Here is a 21,998-nt window from a genome sequence, read left to right on the forward strand (position 1 = left end):
CGTTAGTTTAGAGGATACTTTGTTTCGTTAGTTTAGAGGATACTTTGTTTGGTTAGTTTAGAGGGTACTTTGTTTCGTTAGTTTTAGAGGATACTTTTTTTCGTTAGTTTTAGAGGATACTTTGTTTCGTTAGTTTAGAGGATACTTTGTTACGTTAGTTTTAGAGGATACTTTGTTTCGTTAACGCTATTTTCAATTATATTTCAAATTTAACGTTAGTTAAAATCTCAATTTTATTCACTTAAAAAACTAAATATCTTCAGCATTTCACTATCAGTAGGTTTAGAAAAAAAAACTTTTTTAATTCGCTCGATGTCTCCAAATTTCTGGGTTAAACTGAACGAGGTTATATAGTGTATAGAGTGATGATGTACGCTAATGCTTTACTAATTGTATAGGCCATCAACTATACCGAGAGCGTACTGCATACATTTTAGAATATACATTTTAGAACTGTTAAGCACATTTTTTAAGTAAGTATAATTGAAAAAAGTTCTTCGCGTTTTGTGTTGGATCACTGTTATATCTGGATACAGTCGTCGTCGTTCATATCAATACAATGACGACGCTTTTCGATATAAAATTAAATGTCTACTAAGGTTTTAAACAGCATGGGTTAAAATAAACATGGAAGCAAAGAGAAGATGTCAATTATCAACTTTTATTTGTTTTCTTGTAAACTTGTTTTTTTGAAAAAGCTTTTTAGAAATTAAAATAAAAGCCGTCTTCACTGTATTGGCATAAACGTCGACCACACTGTAGTTGTAAGGAGATCTCCTATTAATATTAAGATAATTATTCATTTCCATTAATTAACAAGAAATAAATGTCAATTCTTATATTTCAAGCAATTTTAATAATAATAAATATTAGAGTTATAACTAATTGACTGAAGAGCTGCGTCGTCTTCTTTATTTACCGTTTCTTTGTTGATTGTTACAGGCATTGTATGACCAAGGATTGTTAGGATACCTAAAATTTAAAAAAATTTATAAAAAGGAGGAGAATGTTGAATGTCGTCTTCTTTATTTCCCGAATTGATTGTTACAGGCATTGTATGACCAGGGATTGCTGGGATACCTAAAAAATGTATGTGAACCAAATTAAACAAAAAAAACTACAATGATAACCAGAAACAATGGAATAGTAAGACGACATTTTAGCAATACTTCAGTGTATTTGATGATGTTACAAGGCAAATAGTTTTCTTATACACTTAAAAAATCACTTATTTTGTGAAATGGGTCTGTTCGCACTGCACAATTACTGTGTTTCAAGTTAATTGAACTTTTTTAAGATAAAACTTGATTCTCAAAGTCGTCCTCCTATTCCAGAGTTATCTGGTTATCACTGTATTAACTCACTTGAAACAGCGTATATAAAATCCCTTTAAAAATATAATTTTACTCACTGCTGGGAGTTCTGATAATCTCCACAGTTTCCCCCGTATCCGGTAGTGTAGCACCAAGCCCGACCTGATAACATTTTTGTTAAAAATTAAAAATTCTTCAGAAAAATATTTAATTATTAATCACCGGTATTGTCGCGACTTCTACAGGCGCCTTCACGTCCATTGTTGATAGTCAGCTGTGTGCATTGGCATCCTCGGCCGCCATTGTTAAATCCACCATTGTTAAATCCGCCATTGTTGAATCCGCCATTGTTGAATCCGCCATTGTTGAAGCCACCATTATTGAAGCCACCGCCATTATTAAATCCACCATTATTGAAACCGCCGTTGTTGAATCCACCGCCACAGCCGTTGTTGTTGCTTCCGAGGAAAAATCTGGTGCTGGTTGAGTTACCGCCTTCACCGCCTTCAGTAGCCTTCGAAAAAACATTAAACACAACTTCAGTAAAGCTAAAACTCGAGCACATTGCTCTTGATGGACTCGATGAAGATATTCAGAAGCAACAATATAAAAACGACAACATTTAGTTTCTGCAATACCACCACTAATATTAGTTAATAAATGCAGATCCAATTACATGGTTACCCGCAAAGAATGACACTTTAGAGAGGACTGTACGGAATTTATACTACGTCTGTTTCCATATATGCTATATAGCTCCTGCAAACTAAAAATTTCATTTCTTTCTTTGCAAATCGTTGACAAACGCCATTTAAAGAGACTTAATTTAAAGCAGAAGACTTAATTTAACCCTGGGATTGTCATATTGAAAAAGTTTCAAATCGACTTTACCGTCTTCTTTGTAGCTAGCTCTGTATCTATGAAGGGAGAGCAGAGATCGAAAATATATGTGCAATATTAATTAACTCAATTCTCATATTATTGGAGTTATTGCTGAGACTAAATGTCGTCTTTTTCACAATGCTGATTTGAAAATGCTTTTAGTTGTGGCTAATGTGAGGAAAATAGAATTATTTAATTTCCAAATCACCTGTCTCCTCCTTCGACCACATGGGTTGCTGTTAAACCCACCGTTGAATCCGCCATTGTTAAATCCACAATTGTTATTGTTTCCTCCCAGGAAGAATCTTGTATTTGTCTTATCCTCTCCGTTTCCATCTCCGGCAGCCTACGCCAACAAAATATCAATTACAGTGAAACCTATAAAATTGTGGAATAGAAAGACAGATGTTAGACTCAAGTTCGGTTTTTAAATAGTCCAATAAACATGAAACCCGGCAATTGTGTAGTGTACACAGGCCCATTTCACTTAATAAATGAAATTTAAAGCAATTGGTTAAGCTATTTGCTTTATGACATTAACAACATAAAAAATTATTTTTATGCCATTCAACATTTAATTTCAATAAAAAAAGAAAAGCAAAACAAAAAAACAAAGTCTATAAAAACAAAAACGAGGAAAAATATTAATTTTCTAAACTTCCTGCATAAATTTGTTATTTCCATAATTCCTAATATGATCTTTTTATCGTGATTACTGTTATTATATTGTTTTTCATCTATTTGGTAATTCTTCTTATTTATCAAAAAGACACAAGATAACAACCCCCCCCTCTCCTCCGGCAACATAGAAAAAAGAATGTTTATGAAATACTGTCACCTGACGTTTTCTCCGTCCACAAGGGTTATTGCAGTTGTTGTTGGGGAGGAAAAATTTGGTGTTTGGTTCTCCGTTAGCCTTTAATCAAACATATATCAACTAGTGTTTTAATTGTGTTTACGTTCTTTAAATTAATAAAAACTTTTAAAATTTCAAAACTGCAAATCTTTTGAAGTTAGTACTTTCTAAACTTTCTAAAACACGTTTGTTTTTTGCATCTTTTTGGGGATAGTTATTTTAGTCGAATTTTTGCATAAACCTTCTAATTGTTATATTTATTGGGACACCCTGTATAAGGAAGTTATATGACTGAAACCAGTTTGCGATAAAGAGTTTTTACTGAGCGGTATAAAACACAGATAGGACAAGAAATATAATTAATGTGAATAGAATTTGTCTGCATTACACTAATATCATCCTTATATAGTATACAAAATACAGACATAGCCATTAAAAAGTAATTAAGACTTGAGATTCACTTATACAGGGTTACCCACAAATGATGAGAATTCAGACTTGTACGCAATTTATTTTGTCCGTTTTCTTGAAATGTGGGTTCTTTGTTGGCTGAAACAAGGCATATTTCCTTGCTTTACCATTTAGTCTTTGATCAAATGACTCTATTTAATTCGAAAACCAAAAATAAAACTTCAAATTGTAATATTTTTGGGTCGTCTTTACAGTCACATCTTTTGTGCGTAACCATGTATTCAAAATGGACTGCACGATGCGACCCTGAATCTAAAGAATGATGCCCTTTAAAGGGACAGTAAGCATAATTTTTAGTGACCCTCCATGCAAAGATGCCAATAATGCCCTATTTACAACGGTAAACTGAAAAGCATTGTCTGATCAAGAATATTTTAATTAATGTTTGTAATTTTAACTTGAGATTGTATTTAAGTGTGGTTTCTCTATGGAAACGAATTGCGCATTTGTCCTGCAGGAAAACGTTGGAATTGTCAGAAACTAACACTTTTAAACCTGTAAACACGACAATATCTTCAACAATATTGATCAGATAACTAGGTGGCAAGGGTACCGTTGTGAATCGGGAATTAAATGGAATTAAAATTGAGGATCTCATAAATACGAATACAGCCCCTTTAATACCTGTCTTTTTCTCCTGCCGCAGGGGTTACCTCCTAGACCTAAAACTCCTGGATTTATTGCTCCTGTCAGTAAACCTGCTCCTCCTACTAATCCAGCTCCTAGTAAACCTCCTGAAACATCATGTGTGAGTGGGCCATCACTTTCAAACCCACGTTTGTAATGTCAAGTTAAACATTCTGAATATCAAGAATATGGCTGGATCATTACGATTTGTTTGATGGCTTTGAATTACAGATCAATGTTTCAAAAAAGCTTGGATTCCTTACGAATACTGCATTTATTGGAAATAAATGCAATAACTGATAAACTGTTTCCTTTTTTTAAATGCAAAAATAGATCTCAGTATTCCTATCAATTGAGAACCTACGGAAAAGATCCTTCTTGGATTTCTACAAAAAAAACTGACAATAAAAAATGGTAGAGAAATTCTTAAAACACTTTAACTATATTCCCTTTAATACTCTTAGGTTACCATCTGAAAGGTTTCATATATAATCCATAGATTCCAGTTATGTTTCATGGAAAGCAATAAAACCACTATTAAAACCATATAAGATTCAGCAATGATTATACAGTGAAAACCAGAAAACTATAAAATAGGAAATATACATTAAATCAATACTCAAGTATATTTGATGTTTTCACAAAACAAAACAGTTTTCTTGTGATTTATTAAATCACTTATTCAGTAAAATGAGTCTGATAAACTGTTAACACTGTACAGTGTACAGTGCACAGTCTATAGTGTAGAGTGAGCAGTGTAATTAGAGGAACTGTCATTGTTATTTCAGGTAACCTTTAAGCAACATGAAAATACGGGCACGCCCAAATCACATCAGCATCCTTTGAATTTTTTTCGGATCAATAACGTTGAGGATATCTTCATTTTCCTAAGCCCAAAAGTAATAAATTTTGACAATGTCCTCAACATTGTTTCTGAAACATAAATGCGCAAGTCACTTTATAGAGAAACTTCAATTAGAAATAATCAACTTTAAACCAGAAAGTAATTGATATCTCTTTTATTCTTAAAAAGACAAATATTTTAGGGTATCGTTGTGGATCGGACATAGATTATACAATCCCTTTGATGAATGTTTCTGTACTCACCATTAATGAGATTATCCGTGTTAGCGCTTCCAGTTGATAATCCGGGAATAATTCCAAGAAATCTGGTATCTGTGTTTGCCTAGAATATATAACATATTTTTATTGTTATTTTATGCGCCTTAACAGTCTACATCCTGCATTTTTTGCAAATAATTTGCATGAAACTTACAGCTTTTGGTTTGCGGTTTCACGATTGCTTTGTTTTTCTTTGCAAAATAATGGCAACATATTGTAGGATTTCCAAAAAAAATTCTTTGAAACAACTTTTTTAAATAAAAATTTTTACCAAAAAACCGGATAAAAAAAGTTGAAACTTATTGAAACAAAAATTTGGTTGTATAAAAACAATTTTTACTTTAAAACGTCTCTTCTGCTCTCTTAAAAGCTTCTAAAAGATTTTATTATTTTTGCAATCTTGAAGCGTAATTTCAACTTCATGCAAAGATACCAATGCCCAATTTACAGGTTTCTCTTGAAACTTTAATCTGATATTAAGTCTGGAAGATAACGTGGTTTTCTGACTGTATAATTTATCATATTTTTTCTATTGTTTCTATTAAACAAGAAATGAACATACCACTTGTGTAGTAAAAAAAATTTAACAAAACAGTTTAAAAAAACAAAAAAAACACGTTGATATTAAATTTTACTTGATCAGACAAAGCTTTTAAGAATACTGTTGTAAATCAGACAGCTGCCATTTTTACATAGAGGACCACTTAACATTACGCTTACAGTCATTTTAACAGATTCAAGAAAGGTTCCGTCAGACTTTTTCAGAATTAAAATTAATAGAAAATTTAAAACTTTCCAAAAGCAAAGATAAACCTACTTGATCTGCTGAAGATGATGAAGAAGAAGATGAATCTCCGAAGTTAGCTTGTGCTAAAGCTCCAGCTATGCACACTGCTAACCCTGTTACTGCTACAGTTAATCTCATGATCTAATAATATAAACTACATTTAANAAACGTCAAAACGGCTGAACCGATCGGGCCCAAATTTTTTGCGGGACATCTAGGGACCCCAGGGAAGGTTTATGAAAAATCAAAATTTCAAATATTTGTCTTCATCAAAATTCGATCGTCATTAAATTTTTAAAAATTTTGAAAATCCGCGAATTTTTTTGTGAAAATCCGCTAATTTTTGTTTTAATTTATGATGCACACAAAGAGAACATGTTCACAATTAATTTACAAGCTAAGGCTAGAAAGAAGGGCGCGAAGCGCCTTGAATTTCTAGTAATATAAAATACAGTTAATCTTATGCTCTAATAATATAAAATACAGTTAATCTCATGATCTAATAATTTTAAATACAGTTAATCTCATGATCTAATAATATAAAATATAGTTAAGCTCATGATCTAATTTTATAAAATACAGTTAATCTCATTATCTGATCTACCAATAAATAAAAAACAGTTTAAATCATCATTTAAAAAAATTAATTTAAAATTTGATTATTATACTTAAAGAATTTATAGTATAAAATATCAAAAGTCTACGACATTAGGTTACAAAGATATATACAGTGATTATGAAATTAGAGGAGCCAATTGCATTTAGTACAAAAAAAGACCAAATTCTTATCATATCTTAGCTCAGTCGAACTCGAGTTTGAGAATTCCAAAAATAAACTACCGACCACATTATGGAAATCCCAAAACTATCTATAATTCTGTATTTCGCGCAAAATTTTAACCTTTCTGCGCAATGCAACAGTGAGAGCGGCGCACTTAGAAGAAAATATATATTACTTGATCTGCGCGTTGAGGTGTTGCCTGTGCTTACTGCCTGAAAGGAACTGGTGATCTGGTTGCTTTCTGGTTTCAAACCAGTATATATACGGGTAAACTCTTATTTGGGTTTTCCGCCGCGTATTCCTGGTTAATTTTCATGGAGATTTTAATGAAGGGACTGCTACTTTACTGTCAGCTTTACACATCAAATACAAGGACTGCGTCACCCTAGGTTATGACCAGAGAAAAGAGAGTCTGCAGTGGTTATATGACGGACAAGAAAAACAAGTTGACAAAAAAAGGTAAATTACAGGGTGTCCCAAAAAACATGGGAATTAAAAGACGACTTGAAAATTGTCGTCGATTTCTGAAAGGTGATAAATGACAAAGAGTTTATCTACCTAAAGGCTGAAAGGGTTATGAGCTTCTGAAAATGTGGTCTGCCTTCTTTTTATCTTCTCACTTGACGGAGAATTAAACATTTGAAAGATTTCGTTGTTCTTAACAAATATTTCCGTCAATTTTGAAGGTGCAAATATGGTAAACCACATTTTGGAATTTCCAAGACTAGCATTAACTGTTTTGACTGGAACTTTTGGAATATTACACAAATTGTTTTGTCACGTGGAACAAAGACGATATAGAAGTCGTCACTTAATTCATGTTACATCGTTTTAAGAGTTAAGTAATCTCTGGTATTATACATCCATGGATTTATAGGTTTAAGAGTTAAGTAATCTCTGGTATTATACATCCATGGATTTATAGGTTTGCGTTTTCCAGGTTTAACAAAGAAGCCAAATTACCAGAAGATGCTGGATTTTTAAAGATTTTACAGTTTTCTTTTGTTCCTTATAGTTCCCAATATTTTGTACAGTTCCCAAAATTTTGTTCAGTTCCCAATATTTTATACAGTTCCCAAAATTTTGTTCAGTTCCCAATATTATATACAGTCCCAATATTTTGTACAGTTCCCAAAATTTTGTTCAGTTCCTAATATTTTGTTCATTTCCAAATATTTTGTTCAGTTCCCAATATTTTGTTCAGTTTCTAATATTTTCTTCAGTTCCCAATATTTTGTTCAGTTCCCAATATTTTGTTCAGTTCCCAATATTTTGTTCAGTTCCCAATATTTTGCTCAGTTCCCAATATTTTGTTCAGTTCCCAATATTTTGTTCAGTTCACAATATTTTGTTCAATTCCCAATATTTTATACAGTTCCCAATATTTTGTTCAGTTCCCAATATTTTGTACAGTTCCCAAAATTTTGTTCAGTTCCCAATTTTTTGTTCAGTTCCCAATATTTTGTTCAGTTCACTATTTTTTTTTACAGTTCCCAATATTTTGTTCAGTTTCTAATATTTTCTTCAGTCCCCAATATTTTCTTCAGTTCCCAATATTTTGTTCAGTTCCAAATATTTTGTTCAGTTCCCAATATTTTGTTCAGTTCCCTATTTTTTTTACAGTTCCCAATATTTTTTTCAGTTTCTAATATTTCTTCAGTTCCCAATATTTTGTTCAGTTCCCAATATTTTGTTCAGTTCCCAATATTTTGTTCAGTTCACAATATTTTGTTCAATTCCCAATATTTATACAGTTCCCAAAATTTTGTTCAGTTCCCAATATTTTGTACAGTTCCCAAAATTTTGTTAAGTTCCCAATATTTGTTCAGTTCCCAATATTTTGTTCAGTTCCCAATATTTTGTTCAGTTCCCTATTTTTTTACAGTTCCCAATATTTTGTTCAGTTTCTAATATTTTCTTCAGTTCCCAATATTTTGTACAGTTCCCATATTCCCAATTATTTTTTTTAATTTTTGTAGCAAAAATAGATTATTATAATAACTATTTTGTACAGTCGCATAGGACCTAATATGTTGTATAGCTCCCAATTATTCTCTAGAGGAAGTAGAGTCATCCCTTCTAATTTTGATAAATATTTTTATAATTTTCAAATTCTGAATCCTTAAACAAAAAAAATTCTATTCTGCTGAATCAAAGTTGTGACGAATATGTCACAAAAATATAATTTTTATTTTCAATATCATTGGTAAATAATATTTTAAATATCGTCATTTATAAAATCTTTTTTTTGGCAGAGATCATGGAGGGGGCACTTTTTGTAGTAATCAATTAAAACATTTCATTTAAAAAACTTTCCGATTTGAAATGTGATATTCCGTCTTTTTTCGGTTTTCTTTTAATTCACATTTTTTTGGGAACCACAGTATTTGAGCCGTTACTTTGGCAATCACAAAGAAAAGTTCAAAAATAAATTTTCGGAAATAAAACCTCTACTATACACTCCTGTATGCCGATTCCTTTAGCGCCTGATCCAATAGGGTTCAGTCATGTGTTTGTTATCTTTTCTGAACCAATAGAAATAGTATGGCGGTAACATCTATCTTTCTATCTATCTCATTATTCAATTAGAGTTATGAGTTTTTCAATCGGCGCTATCAGTAAAGGGAAATATTTACTGAAACTATAGAGTTTAGTAAAGATGTTGATTTTTATGTGGCGTGTGTAAAATTTTAGAAACATCAAAGAGCTCTTGGAAAACGATTAAATAAAGAAAAAATAGCATCAATCAATTTCATCAATAATTTTGTCAAATTTTTTAACTTTAATGTACCCTTTCATTTTGTTTTAAAATCTTTTGACCTTTTTAGGTAACTAGTCAGACTGTATATAGCCTATCTGGTAATAAAAACAAAGATTTAAAAACCATACATTGTAATGACATTTTTCTTTTATCAAGAGACTGTCAACGATAATGGCCTTTCGTGTCAGATTCACCACTTTACCCTCTCAACTTTTAAACAACGTCATGAGAAACAATTCTTCAAGACAGATGGTGAATAGTTTTAAATGTCTTCTTACATATACTGTATTATACAGGGTGTCCCACGAAACATGGCAGTTGATAAATAGTTTTTAATGTCGTCTTCCATACACTGTATTAGATATTAAAGGCTGTTTGCAGTTTATTTCGTTTAAAAAATCTTTTGCTCTAAAAGTATATTTTACTTTGAAATTAATGTTACTATAATATGACTCCTAAATAATATTTTTATTATTGTCTTTCGTATTAAAAAACTTATCAAATTATGGAAGAAGACATTCTAAACTATTTATACCAACTGTCATGTTTCGTGGGACACCCTGTATATCAAAGGCTTATTGTAGTATATATAAACTAGAAATTCAAGGCGCTTCGCGCCCTTCTTTCTAGCCTTAGAGGGCGCTTCGCGCCCATCTTCTAAATTAATTGTAAACATGTTCTCTTTGTGTACATCGTAAAACTAAACAAAAATAATTCGCGGATTTTTACAAAAAAAGAGAGTCTGCAGTGGTTATATGACGGACAAGAAAAACAAGTTGACAAAAAAAGGTAAATTACAGGGTGTCCCACGAAACATGACAGTTGGTGAATAGTTTTCTGTATTAGATTAAACACTATTTGAAGTTTATTGCGTTAAAAAAAATCTTTTACTCAAATATATTTTACGTTGAAATTAATTTTACTTTAAGCTGACTCCCATACAATATTTTTTATTATTCTATTTGGTATTAAACATCTTAACAAATTATGGAAGAAGACATTTTAAACCATTCACCAACTGTCATGTTTCGTGGGACACCCTGTATATCAAAGGCTTATTGTAGTATATATAAACTAGAAATTCAAGGCGCTTCGCGCCCTTCTTTCTAGCCTTAGAGGGCGCTTCGCGCCCATCTTCTAAATTAATTGTAAACATGTTCTCTTTGTGTACATCGTAAAACTAAACAAAAATAATTCGCGGATTTTTACAAAAAATTTCGCGGATTTTCAAAATTTTAAAAAATTTAATGACGATCGAATTTTGATAGAGACAAATATTTGAAATTTTGATGATTCATAAACCTTCCCTGGGCTCCCTAGATGTCCCACAAAAAATTTGGGCCCGATCGGTTCAGCCGTTTTGACGTTTATTGGATACAAACAAACAAACAGACAAACAAACAGACAGACAAACAAGCCAAATTTATATATAGATTTGGCTTGTTTGTCTGTCTGTTTGTTTGTCTGTTTGTTTGTTTGTATCCAATAAACGTCAAAACGGCTGAACCGATCGGGCCCAAATTTTTTGTGGGACATCTAGGGAGCCCAGGGAAGGTTTATGAATCATCAAAATTTCAAATATTTGTCTCTATCAAAATTCGATCGTCATTAAATTTTTTAAAATTTTGAAAATCCGCGAATTTTTTTGTAAAAATCCGCGAATTATTTTTGTTTAGTTTTACGATGTACACAAAGAGAACATGTTTACAATTAATTTAGAAGATGGGCGCGAAGCGCCCTCTAAGGCTAGAAAGAAGGGCGCGAAGCGCCTTGAATTTCTAGTTGTAGTATATTTTGTTAAAAAAAATCTTTTACTCAAATATATTTTACGTTGAAATTAATTTTACTTTAAGCTGACTCCCATACAATATTTTTTATTATTCTATTTGGTATTAAACATCTTAACAAATTATGGAAGAAGACATTTTAAACCGTTCACCAACTCATGCCATGTTTCGTGGATGTCATGTTTCGTGGGACGCCCTGTATGAAACCGGATATTTAGTTGATTTTCTCATACTCGGGCGTAATATAAAAACAAGAGAAGCTATGGCGTCACAAAGTCGTACTAGTGTCTTGTTTCTAGTGCACAGTCCCTTTAAAGGGACTGTAAGCGTGTACAGTCCCTTTAAAGGGACTGTAAGCGTGATTTCGAAGAAACCCAGTTCAGATTCACACCAGTACCCTTTAAACCTTGGACAGATCGAGGATGAGGGAGAATGCGCTATTCATCTAGATAGAAAATCTATTCAAAAGGTCACTTGAAACTAGGCTTACAGTTCCTTTAAATCCAAAGAGATTATTGCAAAATCATGGTAGTGAAGCACTTGCCAAATCACTGCAAATAAAACAACAATAAATTCAATTTACTTTACATTTACCGTTTGTTCTATAAACAAAGAAAAAGAAATGTATTAGAAGCATCAAGCAGACATTTTTAATCCAATTTTCAATATTTACCTGACCATAAATACAACTTCTAACCCCCCACCCCCCTTGTAAGTCGTCTTTACCAAAACCTCACTTGCAGAAAACCCAAACCAAAGCAAGACTCTGTTAGAATTTATCTACACTCTCTGACAAAGAAACAAAAAAATAGTGAAACGTTTTGCTAAGTGAAAGATCAAATCCATAAATAACTTTGCAATCATGACTTAAAAAGACAGGTTTATATTTTCAAAAGTATTTAAAAATGTTTTAAATTAATCCATCAAACCCTCCAACCCTTAATCACTCCTTTTAATCCGTCACGGGAAGCTATTTATTATTTTTACTATTTAAAATATTCAACTGAATTAACACACTGTCATTTTTATTTTTCATCATACCTGTATTTTAAAACAGGTTTGAAATACATTTTTAATGATTATTGGAGACTAATGTGTCCGAGTTGAGGAGTCTAACCAACGAACCATCCTAACCAACGAACCAACCTAACCAACGAACCAACCTAACCAATGAACCATCCTAACCAACGAACCATCCTAACAAACGAACCAACCTTACCAACAAACCAACCTAACCAACGAATCAACCTAACCAACGAAACAACCTAACCAACCAACCAACCTAACCAACAAACCAACCTAAGCAATAAACCAACCTAACCAACGAACCAACCTAACAAACGAACCAACCTAACCAACGAACCAACCTAACAAACGAACCAACCTAACCAACGAACCAACCTAACCAACGAACCAACCTTACCAACGAACCAACCTAACAAACGAACCAACCTAACCAACGAACCAATTAGCCAATGAACCAACCAACCAACCTAACATCCAAGTAACGACCCAATGTCGTAGACCTTGGAATTCTGTTAGATCAAATATTCTAAGTTTAAAATAACAAAAAGACTCAATTCCTATGTTGATTTAACCATGGCTCTAATGTCTAGGCTTGCAACTTGCAAGACACACAAAAACAATTTGTTAAACCCCTTAAAGAAAGACTTGTGAAAAGAAAAGCAAAAATGCAGTGAGAACCAGAAAACAATGGAATAATCGTTATCCTCCATTTTTAAAAATATGAACATTCTATTTCTAAATGAGTGTCCTGAGCTGAAAACTTTAGGATTGTAAAAATAGAGATCAATGATTACTCTCCTCTTTTTACAAATCTCAAGATTAAATCTATCCAAAAAAGTGTAAAAATAAATATATAATTAAGTTTATAAAGTCCAAACAGCCAATCAGAAACCGGTAAATAACAAATTTTACGCGCCATTTAATCAAACAACTCGCATTGGTCGAACTCTAGTAGAGATATCCGAAAAGAGGGAAGAGAGCGGAATAAGCAGAAATCAAAAGTGTCGACACAGTGGATATTCAGACTAAGCGATCAGTAATTAAAGTATCCAATTCTAAAGTTTTTAGCTCTGGATATTTTAAGAATTTATACACCACTAGGATTTATTCTTCTATTTTTAGTGTGAACATTTTTTCTTTGTTTACATTGTAAAACGAAAAAACAAAGTTCGCAGATTTTACAGAAAAAGTTCGCGGATGTTCAAATTTTCATGAATTTTGTTGGAGGCTAATTTTTGAAATTTTGACATCCACAAACCTTTCCATTGGGTCATGTGAGGTCTCACACAAAGTTTGTACCCGAACGGATTAACCGTTTTGACGTTTATTGAATAAAAACAGACCAACAGACAAGCAAAATTTATATAAAGATTATGAATCGGACATGCCGTTCTACAAATGGAGAGTCACTTGATATTACGTGTACAGTCCCTTTTCCACTCTCCAGCCGCATACATACATATTGATGAAAATAATTCTTTTATGGTAAATACCATTTAATCGATGTCTGCACAGAGCAGACATATTATTTAATAAATGTCATTTAGTGTTCTCCCAGCTTTTCTAACCAACATTTCTTCGGAGATCTTGGATACAGTGAGAGCCAGAAAACTATGGAATAGGAAGACAATATTAAAGTAATTATTAATTGAGTTTTATGTTGTCACAAAGCAACTTATCAAATCATGTTTTTATTAAAAAAGGTCTGTTTACACTGCACAATTGCTGTGTCTGTGTCTCATGTTCTTTAGACATTATAAGTCCAGATTTTTTTGGTTCCCATTCTACATATAGTATGTACATTATCAATTCAGTTTAAGAAGGTATTTTCGTCATTTCTATAGTGTACAAAATTTTTGCGAATTTTCTGTTTGACATTATTTACAAGCAGTCGGTTCAGCAGTGTTGAATTTTATTAAATACAAGCAAAAAGCATACAAAGAGAGAAGCAAAAAATAAAGTACTGACAAATTAGTTGAAGAGGAGAGAGAAGGACATTTTGTTTTTTCGATCATGTCTTCTGTTTTTTTTTGATAATTTCGGCCATTTACAAATAAACAGCTTTTCGCTCTAAATTCCATGTAAACGGTCAAATGCGTCATTGCTTGAAAAATTAGTTGTGAATTGAACCAACTTAAAGTAATTAGAAAATTTTAACCTATAAAGTATATCTCAAAAAATATAGATTTAATGATAATATTTATTTTAATAAATAAATAATTTAAAAATACAATATAAGAAGAAAAACTAATAAATATATACAATAAATATATTCTATTACTATATAATGAATTTGAATTTTAACGAATCCTGATAAAGGATGCGAGACATTCGGATACAGATTTACAAAATTAAGAGTTCATGGTTTAAGCATGTCTTTTTAAAGATGCCTTTTGTTTTTATAATCACAGGCTAAAGGGCCCGGCGTTGCCCGTGGAAAAAAAAATTCAAATCTAAAAAATTTCGAATTTTTTGGCCTGTAACACTCCCCTCCCACCCATGAGTGTCCACACAAAAAATTCAGCCCAATCGGTCCTGCCGTTTGGCCGGCTATATGCAACACATTTATATACGCATGCTTTGTTTTATTATACAGATTATTGACTGATTTCTCTTAATTTACAAAAATTGAGACATGTCTCTTAACCCTAAATAGGGGAGAGGGAGGCGTTTTTTGATGCCGAGGTTAGGGTACAACAGTTTACAGGACTTGAAAAAGGCTGGTTTGTGTTTATACATTTATACATTTAAAAAGCCTTTGAATAATGGATGTAATACTATGTGTCGCATATTAATTTTTGTCAAAAGTAAAAACATTTATTTTTGATCATTTTTAAGACGTACTTTTTGAACTTTTTTTAAATCCTCCCTGGCTTTAGATGTCTAATCTCAACTCTAAGGGCAAAATCATGTGGGAGGAATGGAAAACACCCCCCCCCCCCCTCATCTATATTAGACTAAACTAGCCCAATCGGGATAGGATTTAGAGACTGTGATCCATAACCCGAAAACTAAGAGACTGTGATCCATAACCCGAAAACTAAGAGACTGTGCTCGCAGAACTTTTTATTTTGTAATTCTGTATTCTCTCTCCAGTATAAATTAGACTGAAAAGTTGTAAACAAAACTGTAGACGCTGAGCTGACCCCAACATAACTTTTTCTTTCCCAACTATTGGACCAATGTTTAAATTAAATGCTATAAAAAGAGGGAGAGTTGGAGGGCTGCACTATAATTTTGTCAAATATTAAAAATAAGTTTTTTTACAACCTTAACTCTGGGTTAAAATGTTTGAAAAAAAAACTTTGGTCATTTTTTAGACATTGATTTTTTTTCAGGAAAAATCCAGAATATTAAAAAATTTTTGGAACACCATCGTTTATTTTACAAACCTACTTTTTCTGAGACATTCTGGTATTTTTAGAGAAGTTGTATACACAAGGGGATAGAATGGTATCATGTTTCTAGTGAGGGATATAAATAAATGTTATGGTATTGGTGGGATTGTGGGCCTATACTGTTAACTAACAAGTTCTGAGTGTAAGGGGGGGGGGGAATTTTGAGCAGTTTTATAAAAAATATTAAGAATTTTTACTCTAAATTCTTTGTTTTGTCTGATTCTGTTTTGTTGAGTTCAAGTTCTTCGCGTAGACGATTTAACTCCTGCTCCTGTAAACAATATATACTTTTTAAAGACATACATGTCTTCCTGTCTTCCTGTCTTCCTGTCTACCTGATTATCTGTCTACCTGTCTACCTGTCTACCTGTCTACCTGTCTACCTGTCTACCTGTCTACCTGTCTACCTGTCTGTAATAAATACAGTAGCAGATCCCATAATTACATATAGATCAATTACTTTGTATACATTGTCCGTAATTCTAAGTACGCTTATCAGTAACTTGTATTGCGATTATTCTAACCTAAATACGTCTATAAATAACTACCTCGAACCAATATTGTGATTAGCTTAACTAGGTTTGTATATAAGGATGCAAAACTTACTCCGCTTTGATTACAGTGTGAGAGTAATTACTTCTTGGTTAGCCAAGGAAAAAGGCCCTGACTCACTCTCTTGAAATATTGAACTAGTTTGGGAATCCAAACAGATAAAGTTGTGTCCGGATTGACATTGATAGTAAAGTATTATTGAACTGAATAGCTCTTATGCCTCATCAACCATAACGAGAGGGAACAAGCATTGATACAGATAAAGTCATGTCAGGATTGATATTGATTATAAAGTATTGTTGATCTGATTAGTTCTTATGCCTTGTTAACCATAACGTGAGGGAACGAGCATTGATACCCATAAAGTTGTGTCCAGATTGGTATTGATTATTGATAGTAAAGTATTCCTGGAACCGTGAGTTTCTGATTGAGTTTTAGCTGGATTGATATGGGTCTGAGAGACATTTATGGAGTAGGGCATTTACTACCTATATTCCTGTCTACATGTCTACTCATCCGTCAATATCTACATGTCTGCCTCTTTACCTGTCTACTGAATAACTTATACCTTTCTACTATTATACTTGTCTACCTGTGTACCTGTCTACGCGTATACCTATTTCTTCATAAATACTTGTCTTCCTGACTACTTGTCTTTCTATCTGTTTGCCTACTTCTCTACCTGTCTGTTTATCTATATATCTACCTGTTGTAACTGTTTAATAACTGAGCTGAATGCATAAGGTATAACTATAACCATGATGAGAAGTCCAACTAACAGGATTATCAGGGTAGGAAGGATATCACGTATATCCTGCAGTGATGATATAATTATAATAAAAGTAATAATAATAATAATAATAATAATAATAATAATAATAATAATAATAATAATAATACCTTCCATGTAACACTTTTATACCAAGGTAGTTTAACCTCTAACTGCGCTGTAGGAAGAGTACGGGTTGTTCCTTGACTTGCTAGACTCGCAAGCCGACCTCGCCCTGTCTGAACAAACAGAGAAATTTGATTGTGTACGAACATTTTGCGGATTTTTGATGTACATCTACCGTATGTTCTGTACCATACATGTACTGTATGCTCTGTACCGTACCTGTACCGGAGATGTTGGTAGGTCTGTACTTCTATATTTATCTTCTGTAGCTGTATAATCAATTCTGTCCCCATTTCGACCATCTAGGAAGGACTCGTAGTCAATATATATTTTGATTATTAAACTTGTAATATTATAATTAGAACTTAACTTAATTTCACCATAAAGAAGCTGATAACATCATTTTAAAACTAAGTCTTTGCCACAAACTCAAGTTTTTTAAGCTCTATTTCCTTTGAACCCCATGTCAATGACTTTGGACATTTCAAACTATAAATTACGTTAGATCAAACTTGCTAAGTTTCAAATTTGAAAGGTTTACGCCACCAGGTTGCACAGAGGACCTACGGATTCGAAAATTTGAATTTGTGGCAAAGACTCAAATTGACATGTTTTTTGGACAATGACATTTAAATTAACCTTGAATTGTTAAAACTGTTTTTAATTGTGGGTTCCACAAAAAAGTGACTTGCGCATTTCTACCTCAGGAAAACATGTATAGGAGTATATCAATATCAAACACTTTTAAACCTAGAAAAACAACCATATCTTCTATATTATTGATCAGATAAAAGGTTTAAAGGTTCTAATGTGAATCGGGCAGTGCCATGTTTGCATGCAGGGTCATTAATAACTTTCTTAAACTTTCAAAGACTAAGTTTCCTAGATCTATCACAGGTTGATCTTCTTCAGTCATGTTTGTGTGAACCTAAACAACAACAAAGGATAAGATAAAAGGGATTTTCCACCTAAATAAGAAAAATAAATAGGGCTTCTCACGGGCCACCGAAGTACATTTGAATTTTTAAGCCGGTCAACTTTTCCGGTCCCAGTTTGTACTGTATCGCCCAGACATTGGGTTAATTAAGCAGACACTTAATAGGACTAGCCGGTGCAACAAGGTTGACGCGGTCAGACTTTAGGTTGAATTTACTTTTACTGAAGGGCCGAAGGTGCGTGTTCTAGAGCTTCTAGAGCATCTAGAGCTTAAAGAACTTCTAGAGCTTCTAGAGCTTCTAGAGCTTCTTGAGTTTCTAGAGCTTCTAGAGCTTCACAAGCTTTAAGAGCTTCTAGAGCTTCTAGAGCTTACAGAGCTCATAAAGCTTCAAGAGCTTCTAGAGCTTCTAGAAAGTACATGGTCTTTTTTATAAATAATAGATTTAGCTTTATACATGTTGGCTTTTCACACCATAATCTCTTTCTTCGTACATTATAAAACTAAAAAATACTTGCGGATGTTTCTGAATTAATTGCTGGATTTTTAACCAACTTCTTTTTTGGGGGACAATTTTTTATAGCTCGACCAGACAGATAAAACAAACATAGAGATTAGAGAGATGTATGTAAAATAAATGTATCGAAGAAAATGGAAAAATATACTTATTATCGAATGTATGTCTGACAAGCGTTCAACAATAGATCTTCATGGTTTCCGCAGATTTAGAGTTAATATGAATATTTGTAAATCTACTTCATATATATATATATATATATATATATATATATTAATATTGATATGTTTTTCATCATAACTACTTTATCTAAAGGGCATTTAAAATGAGAAATAGTTTTGAATTTTTCTTTTATGTAATCAAATAACTATAATCTTATTCATGTAATTGTGCGTTAAATCAAGACTGGAGGAGCAACAAGGTCACATAAGCGTAACAATAATTTTGCATAAAGGAATTGAGCCTTTGACACAAACTCTGATTTTCTAATCCCTATATCTCTGCAATCCATGATGTCGTAGAGCTTAGATATTTCAAACTATGAATACTGATAGATCAAATATAAAAATTTTGAAATATCAAAGATTTACACCATCAGACTGTAAAAAAATAGGGATTGGAAATTTGAGTTTGTGGCTAAGGCTCAATTCCTTTGGTCGTTTTCTAAAAATTACGTCTCTTTATGTATTGTACAGTGTACTAGACGCTGAACCGAAAAAATAAGTATGGGATGGGAAATGATGAAGGAAAAGGATGGGGAAAAGATAAGAGAAAGAAATGCTAAGGGAAAAGAAAAGAGGAAAGAGAAAGAGTAAAAAAGCAAAAAGGTTGGATGTTGGAAAATTATAGAGTTTTATTACTGTAAATGCACTATCTAGAGTTGTGGAGGTTTATTACTTACACAACCTTCAAATCCTTTAGATAAAATATCTAAATCATAATCTTTTTTGTATCCCCCCCCCCCACGTTTCCTCCGATTTTAAAGAAAAAAAATATATTTTACAATTTAGTGTTAAAATTAATTAACTATTTTTAAAATTTTAATTGAAAAATTACACATCAGATCTTAATGACGGAATATAAACTTTAAACATGAAAAGTAACAAATCTTTACAAAAATTAATTAAAAATTTTCAAGAAAAATGTGATTTTGAGCTGGATCGAAATCTATGTTTTTCGGTACAAGCCCTGTAGGAATTGAATCCAATTCCGCATCAATATGATATGGGAATTGGTATTTTAAATCAACCACATCATTTTAAGTTTATCAGACTAAGATTGAGGACTTGAAAGAAACATCATTGCAAAATGTTCTACTCGATATAAATCTAATTAGTTTACTGTGTACCAAAATGTTCTACTCGATATAAATCTAATTAGTTTACTGTGTACCAAAATGTTCTACTCGATATAAATCTAATTAGTTTACTGTGTACCAAAATGTTCTAATCGATATAAATCTGATTAGTTATCTGTTTACCAAAATTACATTTTGTTTTTGAAAACTGTTTTTTTCCCCCTTTGAGGTTAATCTTTGAAAAAGTGACTTGCACATTTCTTGAATCAGAAACGATGAAGAAATTATCAGAATTAAATACGTTTTAAGTTAAAATTACATTATCCTCTGCAGTTTTGATTAGTTAATGGTTTAAGGGTCCTGTTGTACCCTTCCTTGAATATTACGACAATATAGTTCTTGAAAAATGAATACTACATAGCCATAGCACATTTGAATTACTGAGTCGGGTCAACCTTTCCGGTCCCAGTTTGTACTGTAAAGCCCGGACATTTGGTAAATTAAGCAGACGCTCAATAGGACTAGCTGGTGCAATATGGTTGACGCAGTCAGATTTTAGAATTAATTTACTTTTACTGAAGGGTCAGAGGTGTGTGACTATAATAAGAGTTTTGATAATACGATACAATCGAAGCAAGTCAGCAACTTCTAGCAGCCTGGCCTGAAATATTTGAGAAAATTGTGTAGAATTTATAGAGACTTAAAGTTTAATATTAGATAGAAAAGATATCTTTAACAACATCATTTACTGGAGTTTGATTTCCAACCCAGATTTTATATTGAATTTTAAAACCCCGAGTGGAATGTTGAATATAATCTCGTTCTATGGGGAACAAGAGTTGGGCTGGAAATATTAATGTTTTGTAAGTCTACACCAACTCCAACAAACAAACATGTTGTACAGTGGGACCCAGATATAACAATGGGAAAGGAAAAACTTCTACTGAAGCAATTCTGAAGTTTAAAAAGAACCCTTTTACTTCACTGTTTCTTTTTAAGTCATCATTTTCCATCACACTCCAACGAAATCCTATTTTTCGGGGTTTTCTGCATGTTTAAACTGCCGGATTTTCAAAAATAATAATATTTCATTCAAATTGCTTAATTTTCACCTTTCCTTGGGTATAGTGAGTTGCCTCACAATTTTAGGCAGGATCGGTTAAACGGTTTTGACGTTTATTGGACACAAACAGACAATCAGACAGACAGACAAGCAAAGTATATATATATAGAGAGAGATATATGGTTTATATATTAATTAGATTTCAATTTGAATTCTTTATACACATAGTATTCTATCCTGGTTTAAAGAGAGAATAATGAGAGTGAAGGACTTGAATACTAATATAGAAATATTATACATAATAGATATAAAGAATACATATATATATATATCTATTCAAGGGGGTCAGTTGGAGCCGATTTGATTTTTTGGAATTTGTTGCATTTTGAATTATGTAAAATTGTTATTTTAATGTTTGATAAAAGTATAGAAAAAATGGAATCTGAGTCACACTGCACCAGAATATAATTTATTTTTATGTAATGGTTTTTAAATTTATTCCCATTTTTAATGTACAAATTACAACTTCTCGTAAATATACAGTGCTCCCCAAAATAAACTGGTGAATACAGTCGACTTTCCCATTTTATTTTGGAGAGCACTCTATATTCATCAGAAGTTGTCTTCTTTTACCATTTTATTTTGTGGAGCAATTGAGAAGTTGTTTACATTTACCATTTTAGTTTAGGGAGCACCGTACTTTTAAAAAAGTTGTCTTCATTTACCATTTTATTTTAGGGGGCACTTCATATTTATCAGAAGTTGTCTTCATTTACCATTTTATTTTAGGGAGCACTGCCTATTTATCAGAAGATTTGTCTTCATTTACCATTTTATTTTAGGGGGCACTTCATATTTATCAGAAGTTGTCTTCATTTACCATTTTATTTTAGGGAGCACTGCCTATTTATCAGAAGATTTGTCTTCAT

At 32.3% G+C, this 21,998-nt stretch overlaps 2 protein-coding genes across 3 annotated transcripts in view; both read right to left on the reverse strand.

Annotated features, from left to right (window-relative positions):
• Positions 1 to 823: 823 nt before the first annotated feature.
• On the reverse strand, positions 824 to 7,117 carry LOC111697592 (uncharacterized PPE family protein PPE62). 2 transcript variants are annotated; one of them, XM_023467645.1, is made up of 9 exons: positions 7,015 to 7,117; positions 6,089 to 6,199; positions 5,257 to 5,335; positions 4,147 to 4,256; positions 3,034 to 3,111; positions 2,404 to 2,541; positions 1,536 to 1,827; positions 1,412 to 1,475; positions 824 to 972 (listed from the first exon to the last, which is right to left on the reverse strand). In XM_023467645.1, the coding sequence occupies exons 2-9, from the start codon at positions 6,194 to 6,196 to the stop codon at positions 912 to 914; spliced, it is 930 nt and encodes a 309-aa protein (XP_023323413.1). In that variant the 5' UTR covers positions 6,197 to 6,199; positions 7,015 to 7,117; the 3' UTR covers positions 824 to 911. The 2 variants fall into 2 exon arrangements, with proteins under 2 accessions (XP_023323413.1, XP_023323414.1); XM_023467646.1 differs by having other exon boundaries at positions 898 to 1,080.
• Positions 7,118 to 15,316: 8,199 nt separating this feature from the next.
• Positions 15,317 to 21,998, reverse strand: part of LOC111697597 (uncharacterized) — a 9,217-nt gene continuing 2,535 nt past the window's right edge. The window contains exons 2-6 of the mRNA XM_023467648.1: positions 18,141 to 18,186; positions 17,478 to 17,560; positions 17,264 to 17,371; positions 17,070 to 17,177; positions 15,317 to 16,082 (exon numbers count right to left, since the gene is read on the reverse strand). Of these exons, the coding sequence (XP_023323416.1) occupies positions 16,005 to 16,082; positions 17,070 to 17,177; positions 17,264 to 17,371; positions 17,478 to 17,560; positions 18,141 to 18,174 (411 nt within the window). The 5' untranslated portion in view covers positions 18,175 to 18,186 and the 3' untranslated portion in view covers positions 15,317 to 16,004. The remainder of the gene's footprint in view (positions 16,083 to 17,069; positions 17,178 to 17,263; positions 17,372 to 17,477; positions 17,561 to 18,140; positions 18,187 to 21,998) is intronic.

The sequence above is a fragment of the Eurytemora carolleeae genome, unplaced genomic scaffold (genome assembly GCF_000591075.1).
Source record: "Eurytemora carolleeae unplaced genomic scaffold, Eaff_2.0 scaffold242, whole genome shotgun sequence".
NCBI classification, from domain to species: Eukaryota; Metazoa; Arthropoda; class Copepoda; order Calanoida; family Temoridae; genus Eurytemora; species Eurytemora carolleeae.